Genomic DNA, 18,357 nt, shown 5'->3' with positions numbered 1-18,357 from the left:
TTTGAAGATGATCACAGAGCTTTCAGAGGCTTGTGCAGTAATTTCTGGGCACAGGAAAGGGGACGGGGGACAGCATTGTGTTGGTATCCTCCCTTTTCTGTGATGACTAGAGCTTGTATACAAATGCATGGAGATTGATTGCACTCAGCCTCTTCTGACAGCAGAAGTGATTACTGTGGGCAGGGACCTGCTTGTGTGGATATAAAGAGGTGCAGCCTGCTGGCAGCAGACTGCACTTCCATTCCCGCTGCTCATTCCCATGCCTCCATCTGCTGCAGACAGGTTTCTGGCGGGGTCCCCCCCCCTTCTGCCTACTATGTAGGTACAGTTGCTGGGGAAATCAGCTCTACAGCCCTTTACTCCTCTTTTCTGGACCTTAAAAATTTACATATGTCCAGGCTGTTTGTTTTCAAAACATTCCCTTTATTTTCCTGTTTTTCCAATGATATCTGTCTTGTTTCTCTTTAACAAAAGTGGACGTGTGGGAAAAAAATTTCCATGCTGTCACATGAAGCTATTTTTTTACCACTGACAGAACATGACAGAAATTCCCTAAAGGGCCCCACTTATTATGTTCTTTCTTACCCACCAGGATTATCAGACCTCTCTCTCCATCCATCCTCTCTCTCTCCCTTCCCCTCACAAAGCAGGTGGCATTTGCTTTGCAGGGGTGTGGATGCACAGCTTCTTTTCAGAGCAACAGGCACCTTCTTCATGTTCATGCCTGGCTGCCACACCAGATGGATGACAAATCCTGCTCAGGGACTGAGTTCCTGATCCCTGTTCCTCCCTGCCCAGACTTTTCCTCCCCTGGTCCCAGGAAAGCCAATGCTGACCTTTTTGGCCACATCAGTTGCCATCTGATCCAGACTAGAACTGTACCAGAAAGCACAAAGTCCAAGGGGTCCAGGACTGTAGTCCTCGTGGTCTCAAAGGAAAATTCATGCACTTCATCACCTCTGGCCAGATTATACTCGATTCCAAGGAATCACTTAAAAAACATCTCCAAGGTTTCTGACCCTATTTATGAGCTGGTGTAGCCATGGAAACTGTAGTTACACCAGAAATAGCAGCTCACTTGAATGACAAAGAAAACACAAGTTTACAAGACAGTGATTTTTCCAGAGGCTGGCTGAGCTCATGGGACTGTAGGAGGAAATCCCAGCTGAGGCACAGACTTAGGGATGCAGCTGATGAGGGCTGTGGCTGGCGTAGGCCATGACAACTCTTTTGAAACATATCTCTACAAGCTTGTGCCAGATACTTGGGAGGTTTTGTGCCTTACTGATAGAGCTTTATCATGTGCCACACAGACACACCTGATTGGAAATGAGCAGAGAATTAACCAGGCATCTGCAATTAAACCTTGGTTTCCCTCAGCATAACAAGTGCCTCTGGATCTCTAATGAGAGGACCATGGTAGGACCTGCATTTAGTTAGATTATCTACTGGTCTTGTAAAAGATCAGTGAGATTGTCATATCAACAGCATTGTGGTGAGAAAGACGGTGTAGTAAGGTGCCTGCAGAAGAAGACTTGCATGCTGTATACCTCCTCCCCCAGTGCTGATCATGTTCCTAAGCTGCATGTTGTTTGTGCAAAAAAAGATAAACAGATACAGAGGATCTGGCTTTACCTGGCACAGATATTTAGTTGTTTGAATTCATGCAAATCAATCCATCAAAGATGCAGAGAAGGCATCCTCATTGAGAGTTTTATTGTTTTTCCTTCAGGAAATCATGCACAGTTATTTTGGTGTCAGGATTAAGCATCTATGACAGCCTGCAATAAAGTGGGTGTGCTGACTTTGGGAATCTGTGTCTGCTGCAGGATATTAAAGTTATAGTCAGTGTCTCAGGGCTCAGCTTGCAGAAGAGCCTGGTCTCAATACCCATTTCCACTCATGCCCGGGAGGCTGCTCTGGCAATGGGGCAGAAATTAAAGAGGCTGAGGTCTGGTTTTCCACTGCCAGGTTCTAGAGAGAGATTTCCATGATCAACCTGGAGAAAAGGGTCCTTTTAGGAAATACGAATCAAGCCGTAAGCTTTTGCTGAACCGTCAGCAATGGCCCTGTCTGTGCTAGAAATGAGGCAGCACTTGTGAGTTGACTAAGGCCTCACGCCAAATGGCCATTGCCAAAGCTTCTTCAAGAAAAATGAAGTCCTTGCTTTTCTGGTTCAATTAAGGGCGCTCTGTCTTTCAGGCTCAAATGCTTTAGGACATTCTAAGGCTTTTTATAGGAGATGATATAAAACTGTGTAGTCTGTCATACACTTCATTAGTTACTAGAGAGTTACATTTTCTTCTGGCCTTTCCTGGAACAGATAACCAAGTCTTATTATCTCACAGTCATAAGACTGCTCTGTTAGCATGATTTTATTAACTTACAGGAACTTTTCCCTAATTGGAATAAATAAAAGAAAAATTCAGAAAGAACCTTTTTTTTTTAGATACCACTTTTTACCCTCATATCTCAAAAGAGAGAATGAAACTTTCATCATCCTTATTTGTAAATACAGAAGCTGATTTACAGAAAGTTCATAGACCTAATAGTGAGACTCAGACATCTAGACATCTGTTGTGAGGACTGCTTGGTCATGCAGCACAAAAAGCTCAGTCCTTTATAATTGCTTTGTGATTAATTGTTAAAGAGTATCCCCCTGCTCACTTCAGAGTTGTCCCATGAGAAAGCAGTATCATTAGTGAGCATCCTTTCCATGCACTAACTTCGCTTAATATCTGCATCCAGGCTGTTGGTAATGACACAATGGGAATGAGTTTGTTAGATCATTTTAAAAAGCATCCTTTCTTGTTTTCACTCTACCTACAATTAAAATATCTTCTTTCTCTTCTATAAAAATATTTTTCCTCCTGAATAGCATTTACAGAACAAGCTCAACATTATTATACTGAATGGAAACTTAATATTTCCCCCCTTTTTTATCAAACCCAGGTAAAAATCTTGTTATCTATGCAACTGCCATAAATCAGAGCATGTGGCTGCTCTTAAAAATGTACCCAAGTCACACAGTTTCCACAGTATTTTCTCAAGGGTCTTATTTAGATTTTTCTTTTTCCATAATTGCTTCTTTCTGTATGAATGACATGCCATATACCTGTGAACAGTGATTAAATAGTCCATTAGCACTCTTTAAAATGATCATACATTGAACGAAACAAGGAAGTAATACTGTCTTGTTAAAAAAAACAAACACAAAAAGACTGCAAGAGGGTGTTTTTATTGAAATAGAAAACAGATAATTCCAGAGTTTTATTCAGTTTAAACCAGTGAAGCAAATGGTTGTGTCACTGGGTTAAGAAGAATAAACTGTACACAGGTCAGTTCCAGATGTCTTCTTTCCTGACAGCTCCTTTTCTCATGTTTTGTTTTGGTTTTTTTTTTCCCCAAATGATCAATTCTTTCTCCTTGGCAACCAGAAGCCCAATAAAGGAAGGCTCTTCTAAACATTTTGGTAAAATGTTTTTTCTTCATCTTAAGGGGACACATCTTTTCCTATGGCTTTCACATCATGCAACAGACATATTCTTCTTTCCTCCTCCTACCACATAAAAGCACTGCTGTGAAATCTCATCCAGTTCAGCTCTTTGCCACCATTATTATGATTTTTTCATGTAGCAGCTGAGGCTTTCAAATAGAAATGATTGCTTCTGGGGAGCATCTCACACTTTTCTTGGGAACATTTGACTAATGGGCAGAGGAGGCAGCTCTTGCTGCTCCATTATCTTGTCTCCTGGGTAGTTGCTCACCTCCCAGACACAAGGATGCTAAATGCTCTAGCTGCCATTGATAGCTGATCCCTGATGGAAATAACTGTGAAAGGAGAAAAGCCAGAGGATGAAAGTCTGAATTGTTTTCTTTTTAAATTTTATTTCCTCCTTTTATTCCTTAGGTGTATTGCAAGTACTAAGCCTTCTGTTCTCCCCTCAGGATCTTACAATATTGTCATGTTTGTTTGTTCTTTTGTTTTTGGTTTTGTTTTTAATGGCCTTTCACTGGCGGGTTCCAATATTTTTTTTTAATTAGGTCCTCTACACTCTTGCTTTCCACTGGAGGTACACACCTCTAAAGCTTCTTACTGGGGGGTCACTAAGGATATTTCTGTGTCAAAAACCTGAAACTGCATCTTGCTTCAGGTCCAGTCAAGCATCATAAACACATCATAGACTAAGTGAACTGTTTAGTAGCCATCATTGCATGTGAGCCATGCACATGTTTCACAAGGATGTTCTGACAGTTTCATGTAAACAAAGGTTTATTTGTGGCACACTGACAGCTGATGGCGTACTTTAACTGTAATGGCGAAAGTTATTTCTAGAGAAAAGTGAAAATAAAGGAAAAGGAGAGAGAGAAAAGGGGGAAGCTTCCCCTCTGGCTGTTCGGGAAGGGCAATGGAGGGGTCCAATAGGAGCATCCTCCTCTGAGGGTTCTTTCTAACACAACTGGTGATGACAGTGAAAATTATGAGTATGATGATTTCTTACCATGCTTTCCCATAGCATGATATACTTTTCATCAGGACCCACTTAAACTCCTGTTGGTTATTCCTGGTTGTGATTCTATTAGATCTCAGAGCAAAATGCTCATCATGTGCAAATGCTACACATTCACTGCTTGTTAAGCTTCTGTAAATATATAATATTGGATAATATTTACTGAGAATTTAAATAGCCATTGGCTCTTTTACTGAGCACCACATTTGTTTTTTTCTTTTATATACCAAAATCTACAAAACAAGAGAAAAAGGAGTGAGAAGAAGAGCAATTCTCTCACCAGTTCTTCCATGAGAGTCTGCCATAGTATTATAGGCAGTGGAGGTTTACAGAGGCAAAGCTGTGAGAGCAATAATATGGGAACAGGACAAGAGCAATAAAAAAACAATGTTGCCACAGAGATGCTGATGATTACTGTCTCATGGCTTCAGAAAGAGGTTATATAGCTGCAAGCAGCATGCCCTGAGCACCGCTGCTGAAAAAGTACCAAGGCACATAAGGCACCTAAGAGCTAGGTGGAGGCTGGACACAGCCTGACAAGGAGATGCCAACTCCAGAATAAAATCAAGTTCCTTGTCAAGATTAGTAGTTAGGAGAGGAATGGCAGGGTGCAACTGGCAAGGGAGATTTCCTAAGGTCAGCAGAGGAGGAGAGGATGGCACAGCTCTCCTAATTTAGTTCCAGCTTCAGCTCTGGCTGTTTCAGAGGAAAGTCACAATGCAGGGAGGAGAGCTTGAATAAATACCTCCTAACACCCTGACTGGTGATCAGCTTAGAAATGAGATTTGATTACACTTGCTGAGATTTGACCTTACATAACCACCTGTTCCCTGAGAGGTCCTAAAATAATCGGTCCTCTTTCAAATCCAGCTCTGGTGGGTGACTTCTCTAGGACATCGTCCCCTGCAGAATGCTGACTTCTGCAATGGCATCTACTGAGGGTTAGAGAGCAAAACCTGCTTTCCTCTATATGGGGCTCTGGAATGCAGGGGATGCAGAGAAGACACCCCTGCTCCCCGATGAGAGGGACCTAATTCCCCTTGCCAAACCCTGTCCTCTCACTCACCCCCTTCCCACTGCTTAGCTCTCCCTCTCCTTCACTGAGCTGCTCTGTCCATCCTCAGCCTTTCTCAGGCTAGCTTCTGGAGGAAACTGGCTGTGTTTTGCCCCTACCCTCTCAATCTCAACCAAATCCTTTTCCTTCCTCTGTTCTCCTGTTTTCCTGCTTCCCCTGGGGATTTGAGTCATCCAGAAGTGACATGTGAAGTCTTTGCACACCTTCAGGCTTGAGATGGGGGTTATGGGATTAGCACTTTAACAGGCCTGAAAGCTGCTTAAACGTCTTAAATGTCCAATCTTCCCTCCACCTTTCAAAGAAATCACTTCTGGAGGAGCTGGAAAGACAGAGCACACAATCATGTTTTCAGGGGTCAGCTCTTCGTCCAGCTGAGAGTCCTCAAGTCCTGTGGCTGGGTGGTTGGCAAACCCAGTTAAACCCTTAGGGGCTCTACGTTGGCACCTCAGAGAGGTAGATCTCTTTGATCTCCATGCTGAATATTGGCTCCCTTTCCTGGCACTGTGTCTAGCCCTCATCCCTTTCTTCCCTTCTCACCCCATCAGCTACACACTCCTTTGCAGCACTTTAGAAGGGGTGAGTGGCACAGCATAAGAAGAAAATGGACACCACCTGTGCTACGGCACAACAGGATCAACTTCAGAATGCTGACTTTTAAAACCATTCATGGGACAACTTGTGCCTGTTTTATTCAAATGGAGTGAATTCATTCTTCATTGGCTGCATCTCCCTGTTTATACCACTTAAATGGGAGGCAGAGAAGGTAGTGCTGGGATTACCAAGGAGCTGGGTGACACTTCATGATGCAGCGAATGCCTTCTCATATGGTAGGGAAAGGTTTCGTGTCTGAGCTTCCTGACCTGTCACCTTCCCCCATTCTCATCACCTCGTGACTGCCTCAGGATGGGATTACCTCTTCCAATCTCTTCAAGGAAGAGGATCTCTGTATGTAGTGAGGGACACTATCTGGGGACACCATCTAGGGGACACCCATGGCCAAAACTGCCGCTTACCTTGTAGCACCTGTTGATGTGAATTTGCTGCACCGTGAGGTTGTGTTCCCAGTGTATCATCTGTAGCCTTCCTGGAGAGTATAAAAAGCTTCAGGAGGAAGCAAAACTCATGACAGTGACAGGATTCAGCAACATTATTCATTAAAGAGAAATCCAAGTCAGTAACACTATGTATTGAGTTCAACTGCTTTACCAGAGCAGCATTAAAAATATTACACTGTTAAACCTCTTAAAATTAAGACAATGGATTGCCTACCTGTACTGAAATCTCTTTTTATTTTTCCACTCTGAGCTTCCAGCTTGGGAAACTTTAGCTCCAAATGAGATAGTTTTGGAAATTACAAGTAAGTGAAAGTAAAAAATTCCAATAGGTGAAATTTTTCTGAATTAGTCACTTCTAAAGGCTGTAAAATAGTTCTGTTCCTCAAATGCAGCCACCTGTTTCATAGAAGATGGTGATGACATTTAGCAGCACAAAGCTGCAATATACCACCACTGTAAAAATTCAAATCCAGTACTGGACAGCTTTTGGCAGCAATCCAAATTCAAATAGGAAAAAATGCCATGTGTATTTTTTTTTAATCTTACAGTTTTTAAAAAAAGTCAAGATTTGTTGTTTCTGATAAGGCGGTACAGACATATATGACTGTTGAGAGTAAAGGCTGTGTAGTTGAAGGATATGCATTTAAAAATTTGCATAAGCTTTTTGAAATAAGCTTAGACACTAGTTGTTGATCACACATATTAATTTTGGTCAACTAATTGTGATCAATGGGGAAAAAATAAATAACACCTAAGCATAATATTTTAAGTAGAAAGTATTATTTCCCACTTAAGAACATATTTGAGATTTTACCATGTTTTTTGTGATAAAGCAGATACAATCTAGCTGTTGTACTTGCCTCCTTCTGCCAAAGAAAAAAGAATTGGCTGGGGTTGGGCAATGTCTGCCAAGAGATGATCTTCATTGCATAGCATCAGTTTGTCATAGATTAAATACTTGGTGGTAGAGATTTGCTTTGGTGATGTTCTGCTCCAGTGTGGTTCAAAACCTTCTTTTCTTCCAGCAGAGCAGTGACGTGGTTCCCCAGCAGGATGCTAGATATGCTGACCCAGAGGATGATGACTGGCTTCTAAGTTCCCATCTGCTCAGCAGTATGGGTATCCAACATCCACAGCTCCCTCTCATACCGCTTACCAATAGCAAGATGAAGCACAGAGCAATGACATGATTTGCCCATGATTACATACTGGCTAATTTCTAATCTAGGAGTAAAATCTATTTCCTCAGCATGCTAGGCAGACATGCCCATATAGGCTGAGTGTACATAGGTATGGTAGCCACTTCCCTGGTGCTGGCATAAAGGTTTAGCCACATTTGTCCATTATGAACAAGTCTTGGGAAACCTATCTGGATTGAAAACTCACCGATATATAGCATTTGCTTACATTGCCAGGTACCATTTAAACTCCTCTCACTGCTGTACTCAGCTCAGTTCTCTTGTGCTGGCCCACAGAGGGGGGTAGTGTAGGAGTGAAAAAGAGCGGAAGAGAATAAAATAATTTCTTTTGGCTGTGAAACTAATTCATGGAACCTTAAAATCCTTCTGCAGCTGTAGCCCCTACTAAATGGAAATCCGTTGTCAGACAGACATATTCTCTGTCCCTTGTAAAGGATAAGAATCACTGTGCCACCCATAGCCTAAATGAAAGCAATGTCTGGCTTGGGGAATCAGTTCCCTTCTTCCAAGATCTGTTTATCCATGAAGAAGAGTGCTTTCACTCAGCTGTTTGCAACCTTTAAAAATTTGTGTTCAGTAAATGTTTTCTAATGGACATGTGGATCCCCGGGCAGTGAATTTAAGCCCATTGACAATAGATTGGCTTTGCTTATTTTGCTTCTGTAAGTGCATTAACAACAGTCTATCAGTCATTGCAGGTCCAGATTTGTTGGTTGCAAACCAATGATCTAATTTATTGCACACTGAGGACTATGTATGGGAAGGATTTATGTGACTGAACAACTAAGTGGACGCTCCAAGAGTGGAAAAGAGGAAATCTGCTGATACTTCAGAAAGGAAGCAGTGTGGAATCTTTCGGATCATTTAAGCGACGCTGGGAAATGAGAGCTTGCTCTTCCTGAGCTAGCTTGACCTTTGAAAACTGCTTGTGTGAGAATGGCTGGGAGTTGGGAACAATAAGCTGATTAACTGCAGCAGGTAGCAGGAAAAATGAGGTTCATATGATCTGCGTTTGCAGGAATACAAAGCCTGATTTTCCGAATATTTTAATCGGTGTAAATCAAGGCCAGCTTTTGCAATCGACCGTAATTACACCAAGAAAATAAACAAAATAAAAGCCTGGGGTGAAAAAACAAAGATATCCCCCGCCCCTCGCTCCCCGGCACAGCAGCCCTCACCGAGAGCCCAGAGCCGCGCACGGGGAGCATTCCCGCGTCCCTGGCCGGGCTCAGCTTCGCAGACAAAAGCCTTGTGCACCTCTGCGCAAAAAGAGCGCAGCGCGGCGCCGAGCGGGCGGCAGCGCAGACAAAGCGGGGCAGGCGGCGGAGCGCCGCAGCATGCGGGGCCGCACAGGGCTTCTCTGCGAGTGGGCTGCTGCCGCGGCTCTTTTTTTTTTTTTCCTCTGCGTGTGAGTGTTATTTTTTTCCCCCTCTCTTCACCAACTTCCTTCCTGCTCCAACTGCCGAGGCTCGAGGCAGAGCGCTGACAGCAGAGCAGGACCCCGGCCGCAGGCGTCGCTCAGCCGGTGAGTACGAGCAGAGGGAGGGCAGGGGGAGCCGCGCAGGGACAGCGCAGCGGGCGCACCCCGGACTCGCTCCCCGCTGGCGCCGCGCAACTTTGCGCCTTTGTTCCCTGTGGCTGGCGCCGTTGCCCAGTCTTGCCCGGGGAGGCTGGCAGCGCTCTGCCTAGACCTGAGAGGGAAGCCTGTCCACGCGAGGCTTTGCGGTGGGATGGGATGGAGGGAAAGGGGAAGCGGCCCCAGCGGCCCCGGCGTGGCGGTGGGTGTATCACTGCTGGGTAGTACCCGCGGTTCCCGGGCAATGAGCGCCCTTTCTCTCCCCGCACCCCAGAGGGGGTGGAATTGGCAGGCCAGGGCTGGGGGCGCTGCTGAGTCCGGTGTGTTTCTCCCCCATCGCGGAAAATTACTTCCTCCCAGCTAAACCCGCTTCCTGGAGATAAGCTCTCAGACAGGGGGTGGTTTGGAGGAGTGATGCGCAGAGGGAAGGCAAGTAAAATGCTGCTCCTGTGACATCCCTTTTTGTGCCCCATGGCGGCATGGGGAGGGGCGAGGAGGTGCCCACTGTCCACGCTGTTACTGCCCCCTCCTGCTGCAGGTGCCAGGGCAGCCGCCCACCTCCGGCACAGGCAAAGCCCTGCTGCGAGACGCTCGCACGCCTTGTCAGGGCATGATTCCTCCTACGCCTCCTGCAGCCATCTCTCTCTGACAGGGATCCCTAACTCTGCCGTTGCCCTCTCCCTGCTTCTCTGCTGCTTCATGGGTCCTGCCAGGCCTCAGAGTTACAGGGGACACAGGACTGTTGGGTTGGGGCTGCAGGAACGCAAGAAAAATATGTTAGGGTAAGACACAAATCACATAGATTTCTCCTTGCATAGAGCAATATAGGGTTAATTTTCTCATTTTTAATGAGGCTCCTGGCCTGAATGAGGGCTCTCTCTTAGACCTTGGCCTGGGCAGTGATACAGAAGCTCAGGGACTGCAACAGCAACATGCTTTCTCTGATGAAGCGCCGGTGCCTGAGCCTGGGAACGTGTCTCAGCTTGCAGGGAGGACCAGCTCCAGGGTTGAAGTGAGTAGAGGCAGGAGCAGCTGAGATGGGAGCTTTCCTCTTGGTCATCTTCTGCCTGGGAGTTTGGCAGGAAGGCAGGGTCAGGTCCACTCCTTGGGGAGAAATACCAGAACGAGGTTTGATTAGTGCCATCCTGAAATGCCTGTGAGCCAGGGGTTGTTTATCCCAGACAGCCTGGTTGGTCCTGTTCCCTGCAGGATCAGGCTGTTGGCATGGTAGCTTATCTGTCCACCTTTCAGGGAGGTTTTCAGAGTCTAAAAGTATTCCCTTTCAAGTAAGCCACCCCCACAGGCTGGCAGGGAAAGTCTCTGTGGCATCTGTGATGCAAAGGGAAGGACTGAGGGATAAGGAACAATCTGCTGGTCCAGTCCTGACTCTCTGTCTTTTCTCTGTATGTGGCAAGAGATTTCTCTTTCCATCTTCCGTGTCTGTAGCTCTCCTGTGATAAACCACAAGAAGTGGACAGGAGAGGATGGGGCAGGCAGGCAGGCACCTCTGCTCTGTGCTTGTAGTAGTGGCAGATGCAGCCTGGTATTTTGAGAGAGCTTGGAAGAGTGGAAATTTCTGAAACCTGCAACTGTAGCCCAAGTGGAAGGTGAGACCTGGCAGTCACTGTCATGGTTCATCACACCCTCTTCCTGTGCTGCAACGGCACTGAGGGAATTGTGAGGCTTTCTAAGGTAACTATGCTGGGGCCACAGAGTGGTGGGACATGTGTAATTGTTGCTTTCATGTGGGAACTTTTGGTTTCCTTTCTCATGTGGACAAGCTTAAGGGCCTTTACTATGGTATTTAGGTGCTTCACACTCCTAAAGCTGGGCATGAGCTCAGCCAAGGTTATTCAGCTGCTAGGACCTGCTTTCTTTCCTGTCCATTTGAGCTGAGCTTCCCTTTTATTTCCAGCTGCCCACTCTGCACTAGTTTCACACTCACCACAAAATTGCAAAGTCGTTTTGCAATGACCGTTTCCTATTGGCATGCCCGACTGAGTCTTCTTGTTCTTGTGCTGCTCTGTCCTTCTCTGCCAATATACCACTCCTTGATTATTTTTTTTCCCCACTGGAATTGCTCTGGGAGGTGTGCATATTACTCATTGTTCCTGATACCACTTGCTGATTCACTCTGAACAGTTGCTTTTTCTTTTTCTCTTTTCTTTTCTTTTCTTTCTTTTTCTCTTTTTCTTTCTCTTTTTATTTTCTTTTTATTTTATTTTCTTTTTCTTTTATTTTCTTTTTCTTTTCTTTTTTTTCTTTTCTTTCTTTTTTTAATATACTTCCTTTCTGTTTTAATGAATGAGAAAACTATCCCATTAGCTCCCAATTAAACTTTTAGGAGCAGGGCAAATGTTAAGGCCACAGCTGCAGGGAAGGATAAAGGGTTTGTTTGGAAAATTGCAAATAAGTATGCGGAAGGGGAATTTTTGGTAGGGACAGCCTCAAAGAAGAAGTTAATATAAGGATAAGTGGAAATGAACTGAATGTTCTGTGTAGCTTGACCAAATCCTCTTGCTGCCAAAGAACAAGGAATGGCTTGGCTGTTTGTGACAACTGCCACTGTACTGGGGCACTGCTTTGTTTTGCAGCCTTTCTCTGAAGAGTGGGAAGGTATCTAGGACCATATGGCTGGCGCCACGAGGCAGGCAGCTGACTAAGGGGGACCTGTCACAGCACTGCTTACCTCTCCTGCCTGTCTCTCCTTCCCCCATTGCATGCCCTGGCTGCCCCTCAGTTGATCTTTCCCTGCCCTGGCTCCCATTTGGCATGCCACCCAAGCAGTTTTGCTGCCCATTTGTGTTCAGAGGTGCATGTCCCAGCCATGCTGGCTGCGTGGCTGCGAACCCCAGCTGTCCTGCCTCTCCTTTCCAAGAAGCCCTGGTGAAGCAGCACAGATATGCATGGCTGCTCTGTGGTCACCGTCATCATTTCTTCCTCAGTGGGAAGGAGTCCTGATCGGTGCCTGAAGTGAGCACAGGGAATGCCATCAGATAGACTAGCGAGTCCACTTCCTTGAGAGCTTCAGCTGGCTTGCTAATCTAAGGGAGTCGCTGTCAGGTATTCAATCTTTCTATGAAATGTGGCTTTTAACCCATTATGAGAGGGTGAATCAAACATCTGTCCTTGGCTTTATTTGTGTATCTGTGCTCCAGTGCGTGGCAGTGACTCTGTGCAAGATAGCTGGCGAGCACTGAAGCCTTGTATGGTAGCTTGTAATTGCAGGGTTGCCGGCCACAACTGTGCTGCAGAGTGGCTGTAAATCACTCTGGTTTCAGCCTTTGCTCCTGCACCTCCTCCCTGGGAGGGAAGAATGGTGCAAGTCTGCGTGTGCGCGTGGTGCCTGCAGGGAGAGAGGAGCAGGGGGAGAGGGGGTTGTGTTCAAGCCAGAAGATCAGCACAGCAGTGTCGGGATTGCAGCCGATCACCGTCGCCATTTGCCTGTAACAATCCCGCTGCCTTTGGCACTGGGTGTGTGCCTGCCTGTCCAGGAGACTCAGCCACTCGGAGTGAGTGCCCCCGGGGACACTACCCCCATCCAAAGCAATCTCATTGACTGCCCCCTCCTCTGTTACCCAGACCAAGTGACCATGACTGAGAAGACACAAGAACCTCACGTGGAAGATGATGATGATGAACTGGATGGGAAACTCAATTACAAACCTCCTCCCCAGAAAACACTGCAGGAGCTGCAAGAGTTGGACAAGGATGATGAAAGCCTTGCTAAGTACAAGAAGTCCCTTCTGGGAGATGGACCTGTGGTAGTAGGTAGGCTGGGGCATACTGATAGGGAGATACTGGGGAGATGTGAGCTGTCGGAATAAGGCAAAGTTGCCTCAGAGAAGAGGGATCTTGTTTGACCAGGGATATGCACTGCTTCTGCTGGAGGACTGGGGATGGGCAGGTGGAGAGATGCACATAAAGGAAGCAGGGAAGATGCTCTGAGCTTTAGGAGTAGCATTACTGGAGACTGCTGGCATTGGGAAGGGACTTGAGCTGGGACGTGTGTTGGTCTTGGAGGACTCCTGAGAGGTTAGGAACATGAGGGCACCAGCTGAAAGGGAGTCTTGTTTCTCAGAAGGCTCTTAAGAAGGAAGTCTTTTGTAGTGGAAAGACCTCCTCTAGGTATTGGGATGGAGACCAGAGAGATGCATATTGAAGGACTCGGTAAACGTGTGGTCATACTGTGCTAAGAGAAGCCTGGTGTTACTGGGTGTTTAATGAAATGCAGTTTCTGTGTGGGAAGGCATTCCTGTTTCTTCAGTGTCATTCCCCTCTCATTGCATTTAATTTTGCAAACTGACGGCTTTCCCCTGACTTTTCTACCTGCAGACCCAACAGCTCCCAATGTGGTGGTCACTCGACTTACTTTGGTATGTGACTCTGCTCCAGGACCGATCACTATGGACCTTACAGGTAGGCACAGGCTCTGTCCTTGGTCATGAAGGGGAACAAGTAAAGGCCCTGACATGCTTCAAGTTACAAAGGAGTTTATTGTTGGGATGCTACAGTGGCATCTGAGGGCATCTTAGCCTTATTTCTTATTTTAAGGTATCCGCATAGGAATAAAAAAGGAGATGTAACAGAGGAAAATATTGAGGGTCTTTTTCTTCATCTAGACTGCTTTAGGAGCTCTTGGGTTTCTCCCACCATCTCTGCTTTCTTCCTTTCAGTAAGACCTCACAAGCACAAGGGATGTGCATGCATTCAGTAACAGGTTGTTTTGAAACTTCAGAATCGAGTAATGCTGCAGTTTCAGCTCCTGAAGATATGGGGAGAGAACCAGGCTTCACCTTATATGGGCTTTTCTGAAGAGAGAGGAAGCTGGGCCTAAAGAGGCAGAGAGGCTTCCTGTTTAACCAAAACCATGCAGAGGCTGGGCAGCCTCCCAAGCCGGGCAGGAGCTGTGAAATAGACTCAACTCACCTAGGCCAGGGCTAGGCATAGATGGAGCTTGCACGTGCTCCTGCAGGTGCCCAGCAACAAGTCTGCACATAAACCTCTTTATGTATATGTGCCCAGACCTGTGGCACCAGCTTCACAGATGTGGGCACAGACAAGCATTTCTGTGTATTTGGTGTCATGGTGCAATACAGACCTTCATGTACTCATTTTTTAGGTGTTGCCATCCTTTGAACAGATGCTCACCTCCAACAATAATCCCACCCCCATACCCCCCCTCCATAAATGGTCTTTCCTTGTTGTAACAACTCTAGCTAATGGCTTGATCCTCTCTTTACAGGTGACATTGAAGCACTCAAGAAAGAGACCTTCATATTAAAGGAAGGAGTGGAATACAGAGTTAAGATCCACTTCAGAGTGAGTTGTTTTCCTTCCTGTTGCTTCTCATTAGTTGCTGAAGCCAGTCAGCAGCAGTCTGTCAGATAACTAGAGTCAGGCAGCATGCCTGGCCAATAGCTGGGTCCTTGTAAAGCTCCCTTTTCAGGTGTTCTACCCAACAAAGGACTAGTCATTTCCAGGGAATTGCTTCTGCTTGGTCACACCTTGAAGGAAGTTGATTTCTGTCCACTCACACTGCTGAACAACAGGTGGTTTGAAAGCCAGATGGATTATTTTGGTTGAGTTTGATTTGGCTTTTTAGCCACCAGAAAACCTTTACTTCACATGAAGTGGAAATGGATAGGAAAGAGAAGAGATAATGGTTTTTCATGAAGTTCTGATTCAGGCACTATTACTGGGCTTTGTGTATACATAAAAGAGATTTTTAATACTGTAGCATTTGGCTGAAGATAGCCGAATTCTTCTAAGTCATGATATACCCAAATGAGCTCATTTCTTCCTCTTTCCCATCAACCAGTCAGCCATTTCTTCTGTTTACAGCTAAAAACAAAACTTGGCCACACTCCAGTGTGACATCCAGCACTGAACTGATCATCTCAACAAATGTTTGCTTCAGACAAAGCTAGGCTTGGCAGAGAAGGCAAAAAAGGAAGGAAGGTACTTCTTATGAGGCAGACAAGGGGAGATGTTAATATTTTGGGTTTCATAGTAGAGATTACCCTTCTGTGAGGTTTGCTCTCTCAGAGAGCTGTCCCTCGAGACACCTCCAGCTCTCTTTTTGCTATGAAATATTTCAATCTGTATCTAAGTCCTGGTGACAGGAGATATCTGGAGCCAGACAGGTTATTTTAACTCCCTTCCTCAGTCCCATGGCTGGTAAGAGTGAATTCTCTGATCGTGTGAATTCTCCCCTGTGATGTAAAAGGATCTGTCCATCTTGTTTCCAGACTGAGTAGTGTACACTGCAGGAAGGCAGTGTATGCTGGAATGGAACAGCGGGGGATACATCCAAGCTATCCATGGGAGATTTGAGGAACGATTATGAATAAAACTCTGTCCCTCTGTCTCTTGAGAAGAAACTTTCCAGCTCCCCATGAAGCTCGAGGGCAGCTGGAAGTCTCAGATAATCTTGCCCACCCATTTGTGCTAGAGGGATGACTAGTTACCCGGGTATGGTTTTCAATATGAAAATTGTTAACTGGGAATTTCCTGCTTCACTTTGTCCTCATCAGCCTGTCTTGAGAACTTGACTGATGTGCTCCAGTCGGCTCCAAAGTCAGACAAAGGATAGAGAAGTGTAAGAGATGCACAGAGGATGCTGTAGGTCTCCAGGTGCCTATGGCAAAGTTGTGTTAGTGCTGTCTACAATGTGTCCTGTTCTGAGCCTCCCTGGTATAGGGAGTCAAGATGGCTATGTCTCCAAGGAGAGAGAAAATCAACCGATACAAAACCAAAACTCTTCTCCTGACACTTACTTTTGGTTACTTCTTGCAGGTAAACAGGGACATTGTGTCAGGGCTGAAGTATGTGCAGCACACTTACCGGACAGGAGTGAAGGGTGAGTAAGAGCCCTTCATGGCCTGCACACCAGTGCTCCTACCCCTGCATTCCCTCTGCTCAGAGAAGTATTCCTGCAGCTCTGGGCTGGGACAAACACTCCCTTTGTCCCAAGTCCCGTCCTGGGGAGGTGCCTTTTCAGCAGAGTGCATAAGCTTCTGTCACCCAGGACAATTTTTTCTTGTTCCTTTGTGAACTCAGTATGAACCAGCCCTGGTATCTGTATGCTACGCTGTCTGCAGCAGCAAAGTCTGCAGAGACTGCTTAGACAGTACTTGTTACAGGTTTCCTCTCTATACAGAGCTCTTCACCTTCCCTCTACCCCCTGTAGAGTGGCTCAGCTGGTGGGAGCTTCCCATCCCCTGAAAGCTCTTCAGAAGCACTTGGGAAAATCCAGACCTGCTATACAAAGCTTCCTGCTGTGTGCAGGGTCCTGTATTTGCCCATGGGCTCTCCTCTTCATACAGTGCTGCTCAGCGTGAACAAGGCAGAGGAAAGCCCCATTTTCCACATACACATCCTACATATATTTTTGCATGCAACCACCTCTAAGGCTTCAGCATCCTGTTCAGCACACATAAGTAAGTGGTGTCTTCTCACCAGGAAAGAGAAGTAATAGGGAATCAAGGTAGACTTGGAGCCATACGCAGTGTGTACTCACTCCCTTCAAACAGCACATAGATGTGTGAGGGTGCAGACTGACCTGCCCATCCACCCATTTTATCCTTCCAGCTGTCCTTATGCATCATTAACCCACTTTTTCCACCAATTCTGCTCCCCGTTGCTGACATGGACTGTCCCTTTCTCTCCCATCTCCTCTCTGTCTGTGATCGGCACTTAAGCTCATGGCTTCCTCTCTCTTTACCATTCCCCATATGAGGGGCTCATCTTGTGTGGATTGTTTTCTCCTAGTGGACAAAGCCACGTTCATGGTTGGCAGCTATGGGCCACGGCCAGAGGAGTATGAGTTCCTGACGCCTATTGAAGAGGCTCCTAAGGGTATGCTGGCTCGAGGCACCTATCACAACAAATCCTTCTTCACAGATGACGACAAGCATGACCATCTCACCTGGGAGTGGAACCTGTCCATCAAGAAGGAATGGACAGAATGAGTTCACCCAGTTTGCCTTCCCCCTTCCCATCCCCTTGCCTCCTGCACCAGTCTCCAGGTGGGCCATGCCCACCATGCTGCTCCTTCCTGCCACCATGGCTGGCCACAGCCCTGGCAACCCTTCACATGAGTGCTGGGGCTATGTACCAGCCTTGGTTGATGCACAGCCCTGCGAGCGGCCTTTGCTGCTGCTTCTGATACACTGAAAATAACCCAACCATTCTCACCATTGCCCCATCATGACACATAATGGGTTAAATTGGGAAGAATCTCCCTCCCTCTCTCCCAGTACTTCCTCCTGTTGCCACCATCTCTCCTGTACCAACTCCCGGTCCCGGAAGTGCCTTTTCTAGGAAACAAGATCACCTGGCAGGGCAGACTGGTCCCTGGAAAAATCCCTATCTTGCTAACGTTACACTTGCCATTGTGCTCTGACTCATTGTAAATGGTTATTTACCTCCCGTGATGGTCTCCTGGTCTGTATCTGGTGCCCTACCCTGTTAAAATCTATCCTCGTGCAGGCAAAATCAGTCGGGGGAATGCAGCTAGTTGCTGTAATAAGACTTTGGTGTCCCAAGAATAAAACCAGTTTCTTTCTTCTTTTCTGCATGAGTGTCACTTCTTTTCTAGAGTATGTTTTTTAGTGATGTGTAGGTGAAGAATGCATAATAGGAAGGCTTAAGAGCATATTTCAGCAGGGAAATAGCCCTTTTCCTTCAAAACATCAGCCTTACTCTGTAAGGAAATTATTTCAGAACTGTGTCCTTCAGGGATTTCATGAGCCCAATGAAGCTCAAAGTCTGGGCTGTGATGAAGAGTAGACTTCAGGGGTAAACAGCCCCCACCTCTCATCCCAGATGGCAATTGAATGAGCCAGCGAGCTATAACATAGGCTTCTCATGTTTAACACTTACTGTAGCAGCTGTTCCCCAGAACTAATACAAGAGCTGCATGTCCCTGTGGTTGGCA

General features: G+C 46.1%; 1 protein-coding gene across 2 annotated transcripts; it reads left to right on the top strand.

Annotated features, from left to right (window-relative positions):
* Positions 1-9,018: 9,018 nt before the first annotated feature.
* On the top strand, positions 9,019-17,988 carry ARHGDIB (Rho GDP dissociation inhibitor beta). Of its 2 annotated transcripts, none has more exons than XM_071551976.1 (6): positions 9,019-9,365; positions 12,999-13,187; positions 13,752-13,835; positions 14,662-14,738; positions 16,215-16,278; positions 17,190-17,988. In XM_071551976.1, exons 2-6 carry the CDS (start codon positions 13,010-13,012, stop codon positions 17,387-17,389), a joined length of 603 nt encoding a protein of 200 aa, XP_071408077.1. In that variant the 5' UTR covers positions 9,019-9,365; positions 12,999-13,009; the 3' UTR covers positions 17,390-17,988. The 2 variants fall into 2 exon arrangements, with proteins under 2 accessions (XP_071408077.1, XP_071408078.1); XM_071551977.1 differs by lacking the exon at positions 9,019-9,365 and adding an exon at positions 9,752-9,845.
* The last annotated feature ends 369 nt before the right edge of the window (positions 17,989-18,357 follow it).

The sequence above is a fragment of the Pithys albifrons genome, chromosome 3 (genome assembly GCF_047495875.1).
Source record: "Pithys albifrons albifrons isolate INPA30051 chromosome 3, PitAlb_v1, whole genome shotgun sequence".
NCBI lineage: Eukaryota > Metazoa > Chordata > Aves > Passeriformes > Thamnophilidae > Pithys > Pithys albifrons.
This window is presented reverse-complemented; position numbering and strand designations above follow the sequence as displayed.